General features: G+C 56.2%; 1 protein-coding gene across 3 annotated transcripts; it reads left to right on the top strand.

The window, feature by feature from the left end:
* Positions 1 to 864: 864 nt before the first annotated feature.
* CUL7 (cullin 7) lies at positions 865 to 16,777 on the top strand (the record flags this gene model as incomplete). Of its 3 annotated transcripts, none has more annotated exons than XM_080700656.1 (25): positions 865 to 1,441; positions 2,800 to 2,951; positions 3,056 to 3,556; positions 4,570 to 4,708; positions 4,805 to 5,001; positions 5,237 to 5,498; positions 5,996 to 6,227; positions 6,299 to 6,404; positions 7,998 to 8,225; positions 8,441 to 8,531; positions 8,620 to 8,791; positions 8,947 to 9,052; positions 9,250 to 9,345; positions 9,516 to 9,691; positions 11,296 to 11,429; positions 11,719 to 11,883; positions 12,025 to 12,131; positions 12,206 to 12,388; positions 13,186 to 13,346; positions 13,504 to 13,720; positions 13,801 to 14,065; positions 15,574 to 15,719; positions 15,839 to 15,965; positions 16,047 to 16,249; positions 16,454 to 16,777. In XM_080700656.1, the coding sequence occupies 25 exons, from the start codon at positions 865 to 867 to the stop codon at positions 16,775 to 16,777; spliced, it is 5,067 nt and encodes a 1,688-aa protein (XP_080556782.1). The 3 variants fall into 3 exon arrangements, with proteins under 3 accessions (XP_080556782.1, XP_080556781.1, XP_080556780.1); XM_080700655.1 differs by having other exon boundaries at positions 11,719 to 11,913; XM_080700654.1 differs by having other exon boundaries at positions 865 to 1,537.
* Between the last annotated feature and the right edge of the window lie 5,560 nt (positions 16,778 to 22,337).

Raw genomic sequence — 22,337 nt, 5'->3', positions numbered from 1 at the left:
TGGGAGGGGGTCTCGGGACCCGGGAAGGGACCTGGGAAGCCGGGAGGCACTTCCGGCGGCAGGGGGAGGGGGGAGGAAGAGGAAGGGCGGCGCCGCCGAGGTGGCGCCCCGGCCCCCCGCTTTCCGCTGGCCGGCGGAAGCCCGCGCTGGCCTGGGGTCGCGGCGCCCCCTCCGCCCGCCCGACCCCGGCCCAGCCGCCAGCTCGCCTCGCCCCCGCCAGGACAGGCTCGCGGACCGGTGGACCCCAGGTGGCCAGCGCCCCCTGCCCGGCCTTTCCCCGCACCCGCGCGCCCCCGGACCCCGCTCTGTCGTCTACACCCCTTTCGCCTCCCACCCGTGCAGGGCCTCCCCCGCCTCCGGGCTGCGGCCTCCGCCCGGCCCTCCGGCCCTCCACTGCAGCCGGCCCTCCACTGCAGCCGCCAGCATCAGCCTGCGGTCTCTGCCTAGCACAGCCCGGTGTCCGCGCGGAGGGACAGCACGCCTCTCCCGCGGACCCCCTCCCCAGACCCCACCCAGCAGACCCCTCTAGCTGCACGTGAAGAGAAAGTCCTCCCAGACCCCAGGGCTTTGGAACTCTTGTGATTCCCAGGCCGACCTGCCCCTCCCACCTTTCCAAAACACCCGCTCCGGGCACACAGCGTGGCTGGGAGACTTTAGTCTCCAGATTTTGTTCTCTCAGAACAAACACCCCAGTGTTCCCCTGCCTCGCCGCCCGGCTCCAGCCAGCCTGGGCGGCTCCTGGCCCAGCTCCCGCCTGGCCGACAGCTGTTGCCGCATTTGCTACCCCAACTCCTGTATGCCCTTAAGTCCTGACCTCTCCGCTCACTCTGCTTCCTTCTCCTTTCCTGTGTCCTAGGTGCCAAGATGGTGGGCGAGCTCCGCTACCGGGAGTTCAGGGTGCCCCTGGGGCCTGGCTTGCATGCCTACCCTGACGAGCTGGTCCGCCAGCGGGTGGGCCACGACGGGCACCCCGAGTACCAGATCCGCTGGCTCGTCCTGCGGCGCGGAGAGGATGGGGAGGGGGGCTCCGGCCAAGTGGACTGCAAGGCGGAGCACATCCTGCTGTGGATGTCTGACGACGAGGTCTATGCCAACTGCCACAAGATGCTGGGCGAGGACGGCCGGGTCATCGGGCCCTCCCGGGAGCCCGCAGAAGCGGGGGCGCTGGACCAGTCCGTGCTGGGGGAGATGGAAGCTGACGTGAAGTCCCTGATTCAGAGGGCCCTTCGGCAGCTGGAGGAGTGTGTGGGCACCGTCCCTCCCGCCCCTTTGCTCCACACCGTCCATGTGCTCAGCGCCTACGCCAGCATCGAGCCCCTCACGGGCGTCTTCAAAGACCCCAGGGTCCTAGACTTGCTCATGCACATGCTGAGTAGTCCTGATTATCAGATCCGCTGGAGCGCGGGCCGGATGATACAAGCCCTGTCCTCCCACGATGCTGGTGAGGAAGAGCATGGGGAAGAAGGGAGAGCAGGAGAGGGGCTGGGTCTGCTCAGGGACTCCAAGGACACTGTGCCGGGAGCCTCAGCCCTCATCAGTACGTAAAGATTCTGTTGCCCTCTCGTAGAGTTGGAAAAGGAAGGTGGGGGTGGGGGGTATCTGCAGAGAAGAAAAGCTGTCCTAATCTGTAAGAACTTTATTTCATTGGGTTTCTATGCAAAGAAAGAGTCTACTGTTTGGACAAGTACTGTGGGGGGGGGGCGGAAATTTTGGCTTACTTGGGAGGCTGAGATAGGAGGATTGCAGGTTCAAAGATAGCCTCAGCCGGACGTGGTGGCGCACTCTTGTAATCCCCGCGCTTGGGAGGCGGAGACAGGAGGATCGCGCAGGTTCGAAGCCAGCCTCGCTGGCTTAAGAGACCCTGTTTCCAAATAAAAATATATTTAAAAAAATAGGTCTGGGAGTGTAGCCCGGAGGTAGAAGGGCTTCCAGGAACCCCAATACCACCACCAAAAAAAAAAGCCTCAGCAATGTAGTGAGACTCTTAGCAACCTAGTGAGAATCTAGGATGGATAGCTCAGAGGTAGAATTCCCCTGGGTTCAATCCCCAGTACCACAGGAAGAAAAAATTAAAAAGTCTAGGAGAAGCTGGGGATGATGGCATATGTCTGTAATCCTAGTACTTTGGAGACTGAGACAGGAGGATTTAAGGTTTAAGACAGTGCCAGTAACTTGTAAGAATCTGTTCCCTGTTTTTTGTTGTGTGTGTGTATGTCACTATAGACTGAGCCCAGTGGCATTTTACCTACAGCCCCTAGCCCTTTTGTGTGTGTGTGTGTGTGTGTGTGTGTGTGTGTGTGTGTGTGTGTGTTTTCCTGGGGATTGAACCCAGAGACATTACACCTTCGAGCAACACCCCCAGCCCAAATTTATTTCTTTTTGGAAACAGGGTCTCGCTAAGTTGATGAGAGTCTTCTTAAGACTGAGCAACATAGTGAGACCATTTCAAGACAAAAAAATAGCTGGGCGTGGTGGGCACGCTTGTAATCCCAGCATTCGGGAGGCTGAGACCGGAGGATGGCGGTTCATGGCCAGCCTCAGCTACTTAGTGAAGCCCTTGGCAACTCGGTGAGACCCGTTTCAAAATAAAGAATAAAAAATAGGTCAGGGGTGTCGCTCGGAGGTAGGATGCCCCTGGGTTCCATACCCAGCACCATAAAAAAAGAAGATAAAATAGGGTTGAGGGAGTACCTGAGCAGGAGGTCACCCCTGCGCTCCGTCCCTAGAACACGCAGCCCAGGAGCGATGCCGGGGAAGGCTGGGTTAGGGAATGGTTGCTGACTGCGGTGTGGGTTACAGGGACCCGGACCCAGATCCTTCTGTCACTGAGCCAACAAGAAGCCATTGAGAAACACCTGGATTTTGACAGCCGCTGTGCCCTGCTGGCACTGTTTGCACAGGCCACGCTCTCTGAACATCCCATGTCTTTCGAGGGCATTCAGCTGCCACAGGTATCCCGTGAGGGGCCGGGGCGAGCAGGCTGTGAGCAGGATGTCAGGGACGGCCTTGGTTCCTGTAAGAGAGCACTGCTGAAGCCAGCGGGGGTATCCCGCAGGTGCCAGGAAGGCTGCTCTTCTCCCTGGTGAAGCGGTACCTGCACGTCACCTCCCTGCTGGACCAGCTGAACGACAGTGCTGTAGAACCAGGAGGCCAGAACAACCCTGTTGCAGAGGACCCGAGCGGGGACAGGGCCCGGCTGGAGCTGGAGTTCAGCTTGGCCATGGGCACCCTGATCTCTGAGCTGGTGCAGGCCATGCGCTGGGACTGGGCCTCGCGCAGACCAGGGAGCGTGGCCCGGTCCCCCTTTTCCATTTTTCAGCCTCAGCCAGCAGATGCCAGCCTGGGCCACCCGCCCGCCCAGGCCCAGCTCTCCTTCCGGAGGTCGAGGAGGTTTCGCCCTCGATCCGAGTTCGCAAGTGGCAATACCTACGCCCTGTACGTACGGGACATGCTGCAGCCTGGGATGCGAGTGCGCATGCTGGAGGATTACGAGGAAATCAGTGTTGGGGATGAGGGCGAGTTCCGGCAGAGCAATAACGGCGTGCCCCCTGTGCAGGTGAGAGAAGCGCCCGGATGGGACATTGTTGGGAATCTATTCCTGGCTGGGCCTTTCATACGAGGAAAGGGCCGGGCCACCAAGGAGAAAACTCAGTAAGATCTAGGTGGTCCAGCCAGGCGTGGAGGCGCACGCTTGTGATCCCAGCATTTGGGAGGCTGAGATGGGAGGATCGTGGTTTATGGACAGCCTCAGCTACTTAGGCTCTTTGCAACTCAGTGAGACCCTGTTTCAAAATAAAGAATAAAAGATAGGGCTGGGGTGTAGCTCGGAGGTAGAGTGCACCTGGATTCCATCCCCAAACCTGCAAAAAAAAAAAAAAAAAAAAAAAAAATAGATCAAGATGGTAAAAAGGGGTCAGCAAGCCAGGCGTGGTGGCTCCTGCTTATGATCACAGGACTTGGGAGGCTGAGACAGGAGGATCACAGGTTTGCGGCCAGCCTCAGCTACTTAGTGAGGCCCTTCGCAATGTAGTGAGACCCTGTTTCAAAATAAAGAATAAAAAAATAGGGCTGGGGATGTAACTCGGAGGTAGAATGCCCCTGGGTTCAACCCCCAGTACTGCAAAAAAAATAAAAATAAAAAATAGGGCTGGGGTTGTAGTTCAGAGGTCAGAGGTGGAATGCCCCTGGGTTCAGTCCCCAGTACCACAAAAAAAGGGGGTCAGCAGCTGACATGGGGGCCATTGGAAGGACTGAGGATACCTGGGCATCAAAGGCTCACACTCTTGAAGAAACTAATATAGTTAGATTCCCCGAAAATGTGAGGATCGGGGGATGGGGCGCCTGAGGCAGGATAAGCGTGTAGAGGCGGAAGCCATGGAGGACAGGTGAGAGGAGAGGCGGGCACATCTCGTCACGGAGAGGGCAGCGCCCTGCAGGCTGTGTCCACGTTCTCCATAGGCCAGTGCCTGGCCATGTGCAGGGATTTCCAAGCCTGGCCAGGCGGTCACCCTGTGGACTCCGAGTCTTCACCCCTGGTCGCAGCGTCATTAGCCAGCCCCCATCCTCCAGGTGCTGTGGGAGTCCACAGGCCGCACCTACTGGGTGCACTGGCACATGCTCGAGATACTGGGCTTTGAGGAGGACATCGAGGATGTGGTCCCGGCGGAAGAGTACCAGGGGGCAGTGGCCAGCAGAGCCCTGGGCGGAGGTGAGCGCAGGGAGGGTGCAGGGTCAGCTCTGAGCAAGGCCCGGGGGCAGGCCGGTGGGCAGTGACGTGGCCGTGTGCCCGCGGCCCTCTGCGCAGCCCTGCCCTCCTGGCGCTGGAAGCCCATGGCTGAGCTCTGTGCTGTGCCTTACGCGCTGCCCGAGGAGGAGGATGAGGAGGAGAGCGAACACCTGACCCAGGCCGAGTGGTGGGAGCTTCTCTTCTTCATCAGGAAGCTGGATGCATCTGACCACCAGGAGGTTCTCCAGACCCTCCAGGAGAACCTGGAGGGGGAGGTAGAGGCGCTTGGTTGAAGGTGCCGCTGGGAGGGCTGGGCCGTGATAGACATTTGGAAGGTTCCAGATAGCAGGAGGCTTCAGGGAAGGGGCCTGGAATGTTCAGAGGGGCCAGTGTGGGAGGAGCCAGCTGCCAGCCGTGGTAATAGGTGCAGGGTGGAGGGGGATACAGGGACATGCCCGGCCAGGTGCCCCCTGCGGCCCTGCCTGTAATGAGAGCTTCTCCCTGCAGTACATTCTGGATGACGAGATCCTGGCTGAGCTGGTGGTGCCCATAGAGCTGGCCCAGGACCTGCTGCTGGCTCTGCCACAGCGGCTCGACGAGAGTGCCCTCAGGGACCTGCTCAACTGTCACGTCTACAGGAAATACGGGCCCGAGGCCCTGGCCGGGCAGCCAGCCTACCCATCCTTTCTAGAAGCCCAGCAAGATGTGCTCCTGCTAAAAGCCCAAGCGCAGGCTCCGGAATCAGAAGACACAGCCACAGTGAAAGGTAGGGGTCAGAGCCGGGCTGGGGGGCCACGCTTGGAGTCCCAGCATCTGGGAGGCTGAGATGGGAGGATCGCAGTTCATGGACAGCCTCAGGGGCTACTTAGTGAGGCCCTTTGCAACTCAGTGAGACCTTATTTCAAAATAAAGAGTAATAGCTGGGCATGGAGGCGCATGCTTGTAATCCCTGCACTTGGGAGGCGGAGACAGGAGGATCGCGCAGGTTCGAAGCCAGCCCCGCTGGCTTAAGAGACCCTGTTTTCAAATAAAAACAATATAAAATGGGTCTGGGAGTGTAGCCCGGAGGTAGAAGGGTTCCATCCCTAGTACCACCAAAAAAAATGAAAATGGATAGGGGGTGTAGCTCAGAGGTGCAATGCCCCTGGGTTCCATCCCCAGTACTGAAAAAAGAAAGAAAGAAAAAAAGAAAGTTATGAATGTGTCCTTTTCTGAGCCTTTACATCACTAACAATGGCTCTTACAAAATACCTCTTCCCGTGGTGAAAGAAGCCCCATCTCAGAAGCCCAGTTCTGCCCTGCAGCCTCTGGTGGAGGGTCTGGGTCCAGCTGGAAAAGTCCTTGTGGACCTGGAACAAGCCCTCCACTCTGAGGGAGACCGGGACGGCGAGGTCAAGCTGTGCTTGCTGCAGCTCCAGCGGCAGCCCCAGCCCTTCCTCGTGCTGATGCGGAGTCTGGACACACCAGCTACCAACAAGGCCCTGCACCTGACCACACTGAGGTGAGGGCTGGCGAGCGGGGCGCTGGCCGCGGGGACCTCGGGCCAGCTCACACCTCTCTGCCGTCCCCCAGAATCCTGATGCCGCTAGTGGACTTCGCTGAGGCGCTGCTGCTCCCCTGGCATGAAGCCATGGACGCCTGCATGACCTGCCTGCGGTCCCCCAACACCGACCGAGAGGTACCCCTGCCCTGCTGGGAGGGAGGGGACCCGCCCCGGGCAAGGCTTGGAGGGCACCACAGGGCCCTGTTACTTGGTTGAAGTTTTGCTTTAATATTGAATTTTATTTTTAATATATAGGTAATACAGCCAGGCGTGGTGGTGCACGCTTGTAATCCCAGCGCTTGGGAGGCTGAGACAGGAGGATCGCACAGGTTCGAAGCCAGCCTCAGCTACTTAGTGAGGTTCTCAGCAACTTATTGAGACACTAGACCCTGTTTCCAAATAAATTATCAAATAGGGCTGGGGATGTAGCCCAGAAGTAGAAAGCACCTGGGTTCCACGCACAGTACCCCCCCACACACACACACACACAAATTAGGTAATACAAGCCAGGCGTGGTGGCGCACGCTTGTAATCACCGCGCTTGGGAGGCGGAGACAGGAGGATCGCGCAGGTTCGAAGCCAGTCGCACTGGCTTAAGAGACCCTGTTTCAAAACAAAACAAACAAAAAAAAAGGTCTGGGAGTGTAGCCCGAAGGTAGAAGGGCTTCCAGGAATCCCAGTACCACACACACACACAAAAGTAAACCCAGGCATGGTGGCGCACGCTTCTAATCCCAGCATTCAGGAGGCTGAGACCGGAGGATAGTGGTTTGAGGATAGCCTCAGCTACTTAGTGAGGCCCTTTGCAACTCAGTGAGACCCTGTTTCAAAATAAGGAATAAAAAATAGGGCAGGCGGTGTAGCTTGGAGGTCGAATGTCCCTGGATTCCATCCCCAGACCTGCAAAAAAAATAAATAAAATAACAAAAATGAAGAATAAAAAATAGGCCTGGGGGTGTCACTGGTAGGGAGAATGCCCCTGGGCTTAATCCCCAGTACCGTAAAAAAAAAAAAAAAATAGGTAATACATTCACACAGCTACCAAAACAACATGATATAACAAGGTTTACATTGAAAATTCGTGTTCCCACTTGAATTTCCATTCAGTGACCCCCAAGCCATTTATTGGTAGCCATTTGCATGAACTTACGTGTCCTCTTATTATATAAACAAATAAGAACCTCAGTGGCTCCTTTTATGGCTGGGTGTGTGGAGAAAAGGGGGCCGAAGGAGGCGGCGGGGCTGGCGCAGACCAGCGTCCTGAGCACAGAGGCTTCGGGAGGGTTCAGGGCCGCAGTGGGTGTCCAGGGTCCTCACCTGTGCCGTATCCAGGTTTCATTTGATGTCCTCAGGGTCTTCACACAAACCCAGTCCCTCTTGGGCCCCACCCAGCCTTCCAGGTGTCTGTACTGGAGCCTGAAGATCTCAGAACGTGGCCGCCCTGCGACTGGTTCTCGGCGCGGCCGGGCCCAATTGAGAGGACCGGGCTGTTCCCTGCACCTGTTGGCAGCACCCTCTGCAGCCCAGAGCCCAGGGTGGCGGGCGTCCCTCGGCCCTTTCTCTTTTGCTTCTCTGTCTGCCCTGGCTCTAGCGTCTCCCCATCCCTGTCCTTTTACTTGGTCTTGATCACGGCTGCACCCCAGCACCCAGCACAGGGTGGGTCTGTGCCACCGTGGTGCCCTCACGCCGGTCCCCTGGATCCGCCACGGCCCTGCTGTCCCCTCCCAGGTGCTCCAGGAGCTCATCTTCTTCCTGCACCGCCTGGCTTCGGCAAGCAGGGACTACGCCGTGGTGCTGAATCAGCTGGGCGCCCGAGATGCCATCTCCAAGGCCCTGGAAAAGCACCTGGGCAAGCTGGAGCTGGCGCAAGAGCTTCGGGACATGGTGTTCAAGTGTGAGAAGCACGCCCACCTCTACCGGAAGCTCACCACCAACATCCTGGGCGGCTGCGTCCAGGTCAGGAGGAAGGGCAGGAGGAAGCTGGTGGGTTCAAAGCTGCCCAAGAATATGGAACCCAAGCCGAGCATGGTGACGCGTGCTTGGGAGGCTGAGACGGGAGGATCGCGGTTCGTGGACAGCCTCAGCTACTCAGCGAGGCCCTCTGCAACTGCTGCCTCCCTGTGTTCCTCCCTCCTCCCCATGCCCTTTCTCTCTGATGTTCCCGGCTACAGATGGTGCTGGGCCAGATCGAAGACCACAGACGAACCCGCCGGCCCATCAACACCCCTTTCTTTGATGTGTTCCTCAGATATCTGTGCCAGGGTTTGTGCCCCCTGGACGTCCCCACTCCTATGTATTCCCCTCTCTACTTAACCAGGCTGTGACCTCCACCCTTCCTGTTGAACCCCAGGCTCCAGTGCGGACGTGAAGGAGGACACGTGCTGGGAGAAGGTGGAGGTGTCCTCCAACCCGCACCGGGCCAGCAAGCTGATGGACCGCAACCCCAGGACCTACTGGGAGTCCAGTGGCAGCGCCGGCTCCCACTACATCACCTTGCACATGCGCCCGGGCGTCCTCATCAGGTGATATGCCCCACCCACGGCCACATGCTTCCTCCTGACTGCCCTGTGCTTGTTTGACCTGGGGGAAGCACCTCTGATTGTGTTAAGAGCCCTGGGCTCCGTCTGCACAGACATGACTCGCTCCAGTGCCCACTGGTTCCTCCTCCCCACTCCAGGCAGCTGACCGTGCTGGTGGCTGGGGAGGACTCGAGCTATATGCCAGCCCGGCTGGTGGTGTGCGGGGGCGACAGCACCAACTCTCTTAACACGGAGCTCAACGCGGTAGGGGCCGCTGCGTCGTTAGCCCACCCCTCGCAGGATCTGCCTCCCGCCTGTCTTGAGCCCCCAGAGAGCAGAGTCCGTGTTCCCAGTACCTGTGTGAGGGCATTAGGAGCCCTTCAGCAGGAGCCCCATGTCCCACGGTGCGCCCAACACTCCCATCGCACATGTATGGGTGACAGCCCCTTCTGCCCCGCCAGGTAAACGTGATGCCCTGCGCCAGCCGGGTGACCCTCCTGGAGAACCTGACCCGCTTCTGGCCCGTCATCCAGATTCGTGTCAAGCGCTGCCAGCAGGTGGGCGCGGCGGGTGACCCCTGGATATGAGCTCTGAGCCCTGCGCTCTGCAGGCCTTGAGCCTGGGTCTCGGGCAGCTCCGGGGTGAGGCCTGGGGGCGGCGCCAACCCCAGCCCGCGCCAAGGAAGCTGTGGGGCACAGGAGGGAAACTGGTCCTGTGTGCGTTACAGGGTGGCGTCGACACACGCATCCGCGGGCTGGAGGTCCTGGGCCCCGGGCCCACTGTCTGGCCGGCCTTCCGGGAGCAGCTGTGCCGTCACACCCGCCTCTTCTACATGGTCCGCGCACAGGCCTGGAGCCAGGACATAGCAGAGGACCGCAGGAGCCTCCTGCACCTGAGCTCCAGGTGTGTGGGCAGCTGCTTGCCTGTCTGTGCGGAAGGCCAGGTTATGGGGCGGGGGTTGAACCCAGGGGCATTCTATCTCTGAGCTACACCCCCATCCCAATTGTTTGTTCTTTGGGTTTTTTGTTTGTTTTTGCAGTACTGGGAATGGAACCCAAGAGCATTCTACCTCTGAGTTACACCCTTAGCCCAATGTTTTTTCTTTTTTATTTTTTTGGTGGTACTAGAGGTGGAACTTGGGCTTTTCTACCTCTGGGCTATACTCCCAGACCAATTTGTTTGTGTGTGTGTGGTACTGGGGTTCCTGGAAACCCTTCTACCTCCGGGCTACACTCCCAGATCTATTTTACATTTTTATTTGGAAACAGGGTCTCTTTAAGCCAGCGATCCTCCTGTCTTCGCCTCCTAAACCAGGGGGGGGGGGAGGCGGAGGGGGGATTACAAGCGTGTGCTACCACACCTGGCATCCAGATCTATTTTTTAAGACTTTATTTGGAAACGAATCTCACTAAGTTGCTGAGAGCCTCACTAAGTAGCTGAGGCTGGCTTCGAACCTGTGCAGTCCTCCTATCTCGCCTCCTAAGTGCTGGGATTACAAGCGTGCACCACCACGCCTGGATTTTTATTCTTTTTTTTTTTTTTTTTTTTTTTTGCATCTGGGGATGGAACCCAGGGGCATTTGACCTCTGAGCTATACCCCCTGCCCTATTTTTTATTCTTTATTTTGAAACAGGGCCTCACTAAGTAGCTGAGGCTGTCCGCAAACCTCCAGTTTCAGCTTCCCAAATACTGGGATAACAAGCGTGTGCCACCACGCTTCTACCTCCGAGCTACATCCCCAGCCCTATTTTTTATTCTCTATTTTGAAACAGGGTCTCACTGAATTGCAAAGGGCCTCACTAAGTAGCTGCGGCTGTCCACGAACTGCGACCCTCCTGTCTCAGCCTCCTTAATGCTGGGATTACAAACATGCGCCTCCATACCCAGCTGTACTATTCTTTATTTTGTTTTATTTTTGCAGGTCTGGGGATGGAACCCAGAGGCATTTGACCTCCAAGCTACACCCCCTGCCCAATTTTTTATTCTTTATTTTGAAACAGGGTCTTACTGAGTTGCAGAGGGCCTAAGTAGCTGAGGCTGTCTGAACCGCGATCCTCAGATCTCAGCCTCCCAAATGCTGGGATTACAAGCGTGCAACACCATGCTCGACCTATTCTTTATTTTTGAAACAGGGTCTCACTAAGTTGCAGAGGGCCTAAGTAGCTGAGGCTGGCCATAAAGCTGCAATCCTCCTGTCTCAGCTTCTCAGTACTGGGATTAAAAGCATGTGCCACCATGGCTGGCCTTTGGTTGGGTTATCACAAGGGTTTGCTGGCTGGATGGTAGCGAGGCCGTGAGATAGGGCTTTAACACAATTTAAGAAGGACCAAGTGTTCTGAGGTGTAGGGAGAGGACGAGAGGATGAAGACATTTCCCGGTGCTGGGCATGGGATATACACTTAGCTCAGGCGGCTCTGAGATGCGTGCTGGGAGAGTTCTGGCTGGGAGCTGGCTGGGTGAACACTGGACCTTACATCTCAATCTCCCTTCTCCGTCCTCCTCCCCAGACTCAATGGGACTCTGCGCCAGGAGCAGAACTTTGCGGATCACTTCCTCCCTGACGACGAGGCCGCCCAGGCGCTGGGCAAGACCTGCTGGGAGGCCCTGGTCAGCCCCCTGGTGCAGAACATCACCTCGCCTGGTAACCAGCTGCGGGCTATCCCGCTCCCCCTGACCCCACTCCAGAACCGCGGGTTACGCCTTGGCCCTTTCGGTGCGTGTGTCTGTCACCCTAGCCCCTCTCCTCCCTGCCCAGGGCATGCCTCACCTCCCCATCTCCCAAGTGCCAACAGGAGAGGAGACTGCCATGCGTCATTTCTACACAATTGCTTCCTCCACACTCCCGTGCAGCATGCAGCGTGCAGCGTGCAGCGCTGCCTCCCGCTTCCCCAGACACCACGCCAAGAGCTGACCTTCTTCCCCACCTGCAGATGAGGACGGCATCAGCCCCCTGGGCTGGCTGCTGAACCAGTACCTGGAGTGCCGCGAGGCTGCGCACAACCCCCAGAGCCGCGCCGCAGCCTTCTCCTCGCGGGTGCGCCGCCTCACCCACCTGCTGGTGCACGTGGAGCCCTGTGAGGCCGCGCCGCAGCCCCGTGAGCGTCTCCTCAGCCCCACTCCACGCTGTCCGCGCCCCTCCCTCTGCCCTCCTGGCTGGGCCACCCCATCCACGGGCACCATCTCGGATGGCAGCCTGTCAGGGAAGGCCTGCCCTTGACACCTCGCTGCCTCCACAGGGGGCCGGGACAGAAGCCGTGACTGGAGCGCCTTGGCCACCCGGGGTCTCCCGAGCAGCATCATGAAAAATCTGACCCGCTGCTGGCGGGCTGTGGTGGAGGAGCAGGTGGGCCAGCGCGGGCTGGGGCTGGGGGACACGGTGGCGGGATGCCGTCTTCACGCCCTGCCCCTTCCTTCCAGGTCAACAACTTCCTGACCTCTTACTGGCAGGACAACGACTTTGTGCCACGCTACTGTGAACGTTTTTACAACCTGCACAAGTCAAGTTCCGAGCTGTTTGGGCCACGGGCAGCCTTCTTGCTGGCGCTGCAGAAAGGCTGTGCCGGCGCCTTGCAAAGGCTCCCGTTTCTCAGAGCTGCCCACGTAAGGCTCCCTCCCCCACCTCCCCAAAGGCCCCTCCAAATACAGCTCAGAGGGAGAATGCCCCTGGGTTCCATCCCCCATTTCCATTCTGTAACGAGTATGTATTGTGTATAACCATGTTATTAAAAATTTGACTTAGTGAGGCCCTTTGCAACTCAGTGAGACCCTGTTTCAAAAAAAAAATAAAATAAGCCAGGCGTGGTAGTGCACCCTTGTAATCCCCGCGCTTGGGAGGCTGAGACAGGAGGATCGCACAGATTCAAAGCCAGCCTCATCTACTTAGTGAGGCTCTCAGCAACTTAGTGAGACCCTGTTTCCAAATAAAATATAAAATAGGTCTGGGAGTATAGCCCGGAGGTAGAAAGCCTCTGGATCCACCCCCAGCACCACACAAAAAAAAAATAATTAATTAATTAATTAAAAATAGGGCTGGGGGTATAGCTTGGAGGTAGAATGCTTCTGAGTTCAAGCCCCAGTACCACAAAAAAAAAAAAAAAAAAAAAAGGATTGAAGCCAGGTGCCGTGGTAGAGGCCTGTAATCTCAGGGTTTAGGAGGCTGAAACGGGCGAATTGTAGGTTTAGAGCCAGCCTCAGCAACTTAGTGAGACCCTCTCTCCAAGTAAAATAGAGCAGTGGGCGTAGCTCGCAGGTACAAGGCCCTGGGTTGCACCCGGCCCTACAAGGAAAGGGGATTGAACTCGTGGTGGAGGTGCCCCAGTGTGCCCGCTCTCCCACCGCGCTTGCTCACGTGCTCTGCGACACACGGCTCCCGGTTTTCCCCGCTCTCCCGATGCCAGGTGAGTGAGCAGTTTGCCCGACACATTGACCAGCGCATCCAGGGCAGCCGGATCGGCGGAGCCCGGGGAATGGAGATGCTGGCACAGCTGCAGCGATGCCTGGAAACGGCCCTGACTTTCTCTGGCCTGGAGATAGCCACCACCTTCGAGCATTACTACCAGTGAGTGCAGACTTAGGGCAGGGGAGCTGGGGCCTGGGGCGCGGGACGGCAGGGGCAAGGTCAGCGCAGGGCCCTGGGAGCCCGCACAGCGGCAGGCTGGGGCTCTGGAGCCGGGCAGTGCTGCGCCACCTGAGGCCTGGCGCGCTGTGTGCTGCAGGCACTACATGGCGGACCGCCTCCTGGGCGTGGGCTCCAGCTGGCTGGAGGGCGCCGTGCTGGAGCAGATCGGCCTCTGCTTCCCCAACCGCCTCCCGCAGCAGATGCTGCAGAGCCTGAGCTCGGCGGACGAGCTGCAGCGCCAGTTCCATGTCTACCAGCTCCAGAGGCTCGATCAGGAGCTCCTGAAGCTGGAAGACACCGAGAAGAAAATACAGGTGGGTTCTGGGGAGTACTGAGCCACGGAAGGGAGGCCCCGAGGAGGCCCTCAGCATCTCAGAACCCTGTGCCCCTCCAGGTGGGCCTCAAGGCCAGCAGCCAGGCGTGCAGAGCTGAGCCGGAGGCCTCTGGGGCAGCGGCGGCCACTGACGGGGCAGCGGGAGAGGAGGAAGAGGAGAGTGAGGATCTCGACTACGAAGGCGCCCTGCCAGAGGTGTCCGTGCTGGTCCTGTCCCCGCGCTGCTGGCCTGTGGCCTCCATCGGCCACATGCTGAACCCTAGAACCTGCCTGCCCTCCTTCCTGAGGGGCACTTTGAACCGATATTCCAACTTCTACAACAAGAGTGAGCAGCTGGGCAGGGGCCTGGGGCCTGGGGGGCAGTGGGAAAGGACCTGAGAGGAAAGAGGTCCCTTAGGTAGCGGAGGAAAGGGGCAGAGCTCGGTAGGTGCTCGGGTTCTGCCGTGGGGCTGGCGGTCCCAGGAATCTCTTTGAGGGTGTGGGGGAGGATGGAGGGACGAGGTACCTGAACCTCCTTCAGAGGCCACCAGAAAGGGCTTTCCCTCAGAGTAGGTGTGTGGCTCCTTCTCGGCCAGCCCCCTGTAGTCCCTGCCTCTCTGCCAGGGCAGCCAATCCCAAGAGGGAGGATGGCCCGTGTGGGAAGCCCCTTGGAAAGTTCTCAGAAGAACAGGGGGAGAAGCTTCCTCTTGTAATATTCCAGTTTGATAAGAGCCTCAGGTTTTCATTTTAGATTTCATCTCCCTAAAAAAAAAAAACTGGACACCCTTAGGCACGTATCGGAGCTGCTTGGCACAGGGCTAGTACAGGTGGTTCCCAGACACCTGACGCTTGCCAGGGGTGCAGCCCCAGGGAAGGCTGAGACGTGAAATCTCAGATTGAGACCCCCCCACACACATCCATAAAAGCTGGGGCCAGTTGCGGGGCGTGGTGGCGAACACTTGTAATCCCAGCATTTGGGAGGCTGAGACAGGAGGGTCGTAGTTTTAAGACAGCCTCAGCTACTTAGGCCCTCTGCAACTCAGTGAGATCCTGTTTCAAAATAATTAATAAAAACTAGGGCTGGGAGTGCAGCTCAGAGGTAGAATGCCCCTGGGTTCCATCCCCAGTACTGTAAAAAAAGAAAGAAAAAAAAAATAGGTCTGGGGCCAGGTGTGGTAGTGAACCCTTGTAATCCCAGTACTTGGAGAGGCTGAGATTGAAGGATTGCAGGTTTGAGGACGTCTTCAGTAAGTAGTGAGACTCTGATCAGCCTAGTGAGACACTGTTTCAAAAAAATTTATAAAGCTGGGTGTGGTGGCACACACGCTTGTAATCCCAGCTTTGGGGAGGCTAAGACAGGAGGATAGTGGTTTGAAGCAGCCTCAGCTCCTACTTAGTGAGGCCCTTTGCAACTCAGTGAGACCCTGTTCCAAAAAATAAAGAATAAAAAATAGGGCAGAGCACTGGGCATGGTGGTGCACGCTTGTAATCCCTGTGCTTGGGAGGCTGAGACAAGAGGATCACGCAGGTTCAAAGCTAGCCGCGCTGGTTTAAGAGACCCTGTTTCCAAATAAAAAAATATAAAAATAAAAATAGGTCTGGGAGTGTAGCCTGGAGGTAGAAGGGCTTCCAGGAACCCCAGTACCACCAAAAAAAAAAAAAAAAAAAAAATAGAGCAGAGGGTGTAGCTCAGAGGTAGAATGGCCCTGGGTTCGATCCCCAGGACCAAAAGAAATTAAAATAAAATAAAGGCTGGGGGGTTGGAGGAGGAGGAGGAGCAGCAAAGCTGGTGAGGGCAAGCTCCCGGCCCTCACTCTCTCCTTCCCCTGTCTCCCCACCCTGGTCCTTCTCCAGGTCAGAGCCACCCCGCCCTAGAGCGAGGCACACAGCGGCAGCTGCAGTGGACGTGGTTGGGCCGGGCCGAGCTGCGGTTTGGGGACCAGACCCTGCACGTGTCCACTGTGCAGATGTGGTTGCTGCTGCAGCTCGACGGCCTGGAGGTGGCCCAGCCCCCCTGCCTTCCTGCTCTCTCCCACTGGCCCTCATTTTTCTGACCTCAGCCCTCTTCCTCTCCCTGCGCCCTGGGAGGCCCTGACCGCCCTCTGCCTCTTCTCTTAAGGCCGCGTCTACAGAGAGCCTGTCTGCGCTCTCCGGGCTCCCTATGGACATGCTGAATCAGGCAATTGGGCCTCTCACCTCTCCAAGAGGCCCACTGGACCTTCAACAGCAGAAGGATGTCCCGGGAGGTGCGTCCTCAGGGCCAGAGGGCCCTCCGCTCAGCCGGGCCAGGCTCCCCCAGGCCCCCGAGTGACTGGTGCGTATTTCAGGGATGCTCAAGATTCGAGATTTCAGCGAGGAGCCCAGGCCAAGGCGTGGCGACGTGTGGCTCCTCCCGCCGCAGACACACCTGAAGGCCGATGAAGAGGGGCGGAACCTGGAGAAGAGGCGGAACCTTCTGAACTGCCTCATCGTCCGCATCCTCAAGGCCCACGGGGACGAGGGGCTGCACATCGACCAGCTTGTCTGCCTGGTGGGCGCTGGGCCCGGGGCTGGGGTGGGGCGGCCCACAGGAGGGGTTGGAGTGGCTGGCTCACCATGCAGCCCATGGACGTGAGGGGTGAGGGCAGGGACACCTAACGTCCTCCGGACCTCCTGTCCTGGGAGGAAGCCTGTGGTTGGAGTGGAAGCGAATGGGGCGAACGGGTGTCTCTGACTCTTTGGTCTCCTGTACCAGGTCCTGGAGGCGTGGCAGAAGGGCCCGTGCCCTCCCAGGGGCTTGGTCAGCAGCCTTGGCAGAGGGGCTGCGTGTGGCAGCACCGATGTCCTGTCCTGCATCCTGCACCTCCTGGGCAAAGGCACGCTGAAACGCCACGATGCCCGGCCCCAAATGCTGTCCTATGCGGTCCCAGTGACCGTGATGGAGCCCCACACGGAGTCCCTGAACCCGGGCTCCTCCGGCCCCAACCCGCCCCTCACCTTCCACACCCTGCAGATTCGCTCCCGGGGTGTCCCCTATGCCTCCTGCACCGGTACCCAGAGCTTCTCCACCTTCCGGTAGCCCTGAAGATGGGGCCTGGGGAGCTGAAGCTGGGGCTTTCTACAGAAATAAAGCAAGGCGTTAGATTACGTGACCTGTGTGATTGGGGACTGCTAGCGCCCCGAGCGCGGGGCTTTCCGGGCTGGCTGGGGAAGCAGCCCTCAGTGCTGCAGTGTGGCCTGGGGACCAAAGGGTTCCAGGCAGGGGTTTAGGTGGATCTGATCGGGTGGGTCTCAGCCCTTCTAAGGAGTGTGGTCAGAAGCACTTTCCAAACCTGGCAGGCTGGAGAGCTGCAGACCGGAGGCTGCCTCCACTGCTGGCCACAGCTCTGTCACTTGGGCAGATCCTATTAGCGCTTCATTTTCCTTCTCGTGGAACTGGCCGGACAAGTACCGGGGTGGAAGCGCCTGGCCCGGTGAAGGCTTTGCCCCCTGAGCACCCTCTTCACTCCCAGCAGCCAGTGCTGCCTGAGCAAGGCTGCTGGGAAAGCCCGGACCCCCTGTGCAGGCCCTCCTGGGATGCCATGGCTAGAGTTGGGCTGGAAGCACCCCGGAGCTCCTACACACACCACCCTGGAACCCTCGCTGCCAGGGTGAGTGTGCCACTGGGACGGGCTGCTCTGGCCCCACCCACCATGGGGCAGGGCCAGCGAGGGGACCCAGAGCCAGAGCCCTTGCCAGAGCCGTCCTGGCAGCACCACGGGAGGCAGGCGGGAAGGAGTCCAGGCTCCCGCAGCTCAGCTGCAGAGGAGGAGTAGAAGGGAGAGTCAGGTGGTGAGACGGGTCAGCACAAGGAACTGGCGCCACCCAGCATGGATCTGGACTAGAATCTATTAGGGGAAAAGAGGCCAGGCCCAGGGAGAGCCGCGGGTCACAGAATGAGGCAGACAGCTCCACTCTGGCAGAGCTGCTGCTGGGCGAACCGCTGCTTCACGGACACGAAGCTGGGCTCTGCTGCGTGTCTGTCCACAGATACTCAGGCTCACACGGCAGAAAGGAGGTTTTATTCAAAGCCAGCTTTTTTTTTTTTTTTTTTTTTTTTTGCGGGTCTGGTGATAGAACCCAGAGGCATTTGACCTCCGAGCTACACCCCCTGCCCAATTATTTTTTTATTCCTTATTTTGAAACAGGATCTCACTAAGTTGCGGAGGGCCTCACTAAGTAGCTGAGGCTGTCCACTAACTGCGATCCTTCTGTCTCAGCCTCCCAAATGCTGGGATTACAGGCATGCGCCACCACGCCTGGCTTGAAAGCCAGCTTTGAAGGAAGATAGCGGGACCATTCTTATTTCAGATCTTCAAATTTTGGAAAACTTGAAGGCAAGGGAAGCTTTATAAGAGGCCAAATGGAAGCTGGGCGTGGTGGCGCACGCCTGCAATCCTGGTACTTTGGAAGGCTGAGATAGGAGAATCACAGCTTTGGGGCCAGCCTCAACTACTTAGGCCCTCCACAATGTAGTGAGACCCTGTTTCAAAATAAATAATAAAGCCGGGTGTGGTGGCACACGCTTGTAATCCCCGAGCTTGGGAGGCTGAGACAGGAGGATGGCACAGGTTCAAAGCCAGCCTCAGTTGGCTTAAGAGACCCTGTTTCAAAATAAAATATAAAATAGGTCTGAGAGTGTAGCCCGAAGGTAGAAGGCTCCTGGGTTCCATCCCCAGTACCACACACACAAAAAAAAGAGTTAAAAAAATAATAAACAGGGCTGGGGTATAATTCAAGGATAGAATACCCCTGGGTTCATTCCCCAGTACCTTTAAAAAAAAAGGGGGGGGGCAAATGAACAAAAAGGAAGCACATATGTGCAATTTTAGACAGCCAGAGAACCTGGAGGTCTCAGCCCCTTTGGCGTTCACAGGGCCAGCATGAAGAAATACAGGATTCAGAAAAATAAGTTATCAGGAGTTGTCAGTTTTATTTACCTTTTTTTTTTTCAAGTCTGGGATGGAACCCAGGGGCATTTAACCTCTGAGCTACACCCCCCAGCCCTATTTTTTATTCATTTTGAAACAGTCTTACTAAGTTGCAGAGGGCCTAAATAGCTGAGGCTATCCACAAACTGCAATCCTCCAGTGTCAGACTCCCAAGTGCTGGGATTGCAAGTGTGCGCCACCACACCTGGCTTTATTTACTTTTTTTGGGGCACTGGGAATTGAACCCAGAGGCATTCTACCTCTGAGCTACACCTCCAGCCCTATTTTTTATCTTTTTTTTTTTTTTTTTTTGAAACAGGGTCTCACTAAATTGTGGAGGGCCTAAGTAGCTGAGGCTGTCTACGAACCTAGTCCTCCTGTCTCAGCCTCCCAAGTGCTGGGATTACAAGCGTGTGCCACCACACCTGGCTATTTTAATTTGAAACAAGGTCTTACTAGGTTGACGAGTCTCACTACTTGCTGAGGCTGTGATACTGGGATTATAGGCATGTGCCACCATGCCTGGCTGAGCTGTCAGTTTTAGGAGTGTTTCAGTACAGGCGCCATGGTGCTATGGGTTGCTCTCACAGCAGGTGCCAGGCTACAGGCCATGTTGCCCATGGTCACACAGGCGGCAGCAGCTCGGGGCAAGAGTGGGCTGAGGTCACATGGAGTGGGTGCCACAGCCTGTCAACTGGATGCCTCTCCTTTACAGCAGAAATCATGCCTGGTATTGGACCGGGCCATACTTTTGTCCTTGAATTAGCGCCTTCTGGTACCAGGCCAGCATGCACTACTCACAGGCACAGAGGATGGTAATTCCTCGCATGAACTGAGCTGTGGGCTTCCTCTTGAACCCACTCTTCAGTGACCCTTTCCTCGACTCCCTGCTCTTCTACAAGGAACAAGGTCTGTCCAGTAGTTTGTTTTTTATTTAGTGGTGCTGGAGATGGAATCCAGGAGCCTGTGCGTAACAGGTAAGCACTATACCATTCATCCCCAGCTCTCCAGAAAACGTATGTGTTGTGTTACTGGGAATTGAACGAAGGAGGATTTCTGCCACCAAGCTCTCCCTCTCAGCCCCATTTAATTTTTTATCTTGAAACAGGGCCTTGCTAAGTTGCTGAGGCTGGCCTCAAGCCTGTTGTCCTGCTTCTTCCTCCCAAGTTCTATGATGTTTCAGGCATGCACTAACACACTTGGCTCTTCCTTTTGGGGGGGGGTTACTAGGGGTTGAACCCAGGGTCATTTTACTTCTGAGCTACTCACAGCCCTTTCTCTCTCTCTCTCTCTCTCTCTCTCTGTGTGTGTGTGTGTGTGTGTGTGTGTGTGTGTGTGTGTATTTATTTATTTTGCGGTACCAGGGATGGAACCCAGAGGCATTCTACCTCCAAGCCACACCCCTAGTCCTATTTTTTAGTCCTTTTATTTTTTGAAACAGGGTCTCACTGAGTTGCAAAGGGCCTTGCTAACTTGCTAAGTAACTGAGACTGTCTGTGAACCAAGATCCTCTGGTCTCTGCCTCCTGTCTTCCTATCTCAGCCTTCCAAATACTGGGATTACAAACACACACCACCACACCTAGCATTTTTTTTTTTTTTTTGGTACTAGGGATGGAACCCAGAAGCATTCTACCTTTGAGCTATGCCCTCAGCCCTCTTTTTTATTCTTTATTTTGAAACAGGGTCTCACTAAGTTGCAAAGGGCCGCCAACTGTGATCCTCCTGTCTCAGCCTCCCAATTTTTTTTTTAAACAAGGTCTCACCAAGTTGCTGAGGATGGCCTCAAAACCACAATCCTATCTCAGCCTCAGCCTCACAAGTATTGGAATTACTGCTGTACATTACACCAGCTTCTTTTTTTTTTTTTTCTTTTGCCAGTCTGGGGATAGAGCCCAGGGGCATCTCCAGGCTATACCCCCTGCCCTATTTTTTATTCATTTTGAAACGGGGTCTCACTGAGTTGCAGAGGGCCTAAGTAGCTGAGGCTGTCCGCGAACCATGATCCTCTGGTTTCAGCCTCCCAAATGCTGGGATTACAAGCGTGCCCACCACGCCCAACTCCAGCTTCTTCTTCTTTTGGGCACTGGGATTAAACCCAGGGGCATTCTACCTCCAAGCCCCACCCCCTGGTACTGGGCACGGAACTTAGAGACACTTCTACTTCCAAGCCACACCCTGGCTCTTTTTGTCTGTTTAGAAACAGGGACGGCCTCACAGGGCTGCTGAGTTGCCATGTTGCCCAGGCTGTACTCAAGCCGTGACCCTCCCAAGTGGCAGGATCACAGGCATGCACCACCGTGCCCGGCTAGCTTTGTCCTTTTCTTTATAGCTTATTTTCTTGTTTTTGGAGCAGTATCTCACTATGCTGCTCAGCTGGTCTCAAACTCCTAGGCTCCAGGAATCCTCCTGTTTCCCAAGCAAATAGGAACAGCACATGCCGCTGTCTGGGGACTCTGCCTGGTGCCTGGAGATGCTCCCAACCCGAGACCACTTTGGTACTGGGGGTTGAATTCAGGAACATTTTACTTCCAAGCTACACCTCAGCCCTTTTTATTTTTTATTTGGAAACAAGGTCTTGCTAAATTTTTGAGGCTGACTTTGAACGTGTGATACTCCTGTCTCAGTTTCCCAAGTACAGGGATTATAGTGTGCCCCACCATGCCCAGCTCTGAGACTACTTTATTTTCTGGGGCTGGAACCCAGAGGCATTCTACCTACAAGATACACCCTCGGCCCGATTATATTTCTTTATTTGGAGACAGCGTCTGTTTCTGAGAGCCTCACTACATTGCCGAAGCTGGCTTTGAACCTGCAATTCTCCTATCTCAGCCTCTCAAGTACTGGGATTATAGCCTACACCATCACACCGGAAGGAGACTACTTTATTTTTCATCCATTCATTTATTTACTTTTGCGGTAGCAAGGATGGAACCCAGGGGCATTGTACCTCCGAGCTACACCCCGAGCACTATTATTTTTTAGTCTTTTTTATTTTTGAAACAGGGCCTCGCTAAGTAGCTGAGGCTGTTCGTGACCACGATCCTCCGGTCTCAGGCTCCCGAATGCTGGGATTACAAGCGTGCCCACCACGCCTGGCTGAGATAACTTTAAATTATCATCTTGAATGGCCTGGGTAGTCTCCAGCAGTACTGAGGGTCTGCTGTGCTTACATATTATCAGTTTTATGTTTCACTCTTGCCTTCTGTTTCACTCTTGCCTCCAAAGCCAAGTGAGATGTAGGACTGGTCTGCCCTTTAAATGACTGAGTCATCCTTTCAGGTCCAGACTTAAGGGGGTGGGGGTCCTGACATGACTTCCCACTTTGTTTTTTTTTGGTCCTGGGGACTGAACCTAGTGGTATTCGATCTCTGTACTATACCCTTAGCTCTATTTTCCATTTTTTTAAATTCTGAAACAGGGTCTAAGTTGCGAGGCTGGCCTGGAACCTGCATTCCTTCTATCTCAGCCTCCCAAGTACTGTGATTACAGGCACGGACCACCACTCCCGGTGACTTCCCACTTTGTAGAAGGTTTAGGCCTGGTGTCTATCCCCACATGTGGCCCACAAAAACAGGTTCTAGGTACTCCACAAAAAAAGCAAAATAATAAAAAAGTTAGAGTAGGAGGACTTTTATGAAATGGCTCCTATAAAAAGTCCTGGCCCTGG

Source organism: Muscardinus avellanarius (genome assembly GCF_963383645.1).
Source record: "Muscardinus avellanarius genome assembly, chromosome: 8".
NCBI lineage: Eukaryota > Metazoa > Chordata > Mammalia > Rodentia > Gliridae > Muscardinus > Muscardinus avellanarius.
The sequence above is the reverse complement of the archived record's forward strand: the minus strand, read 5'-3'. Positions and strand labels throughout refer to the sequence as shown.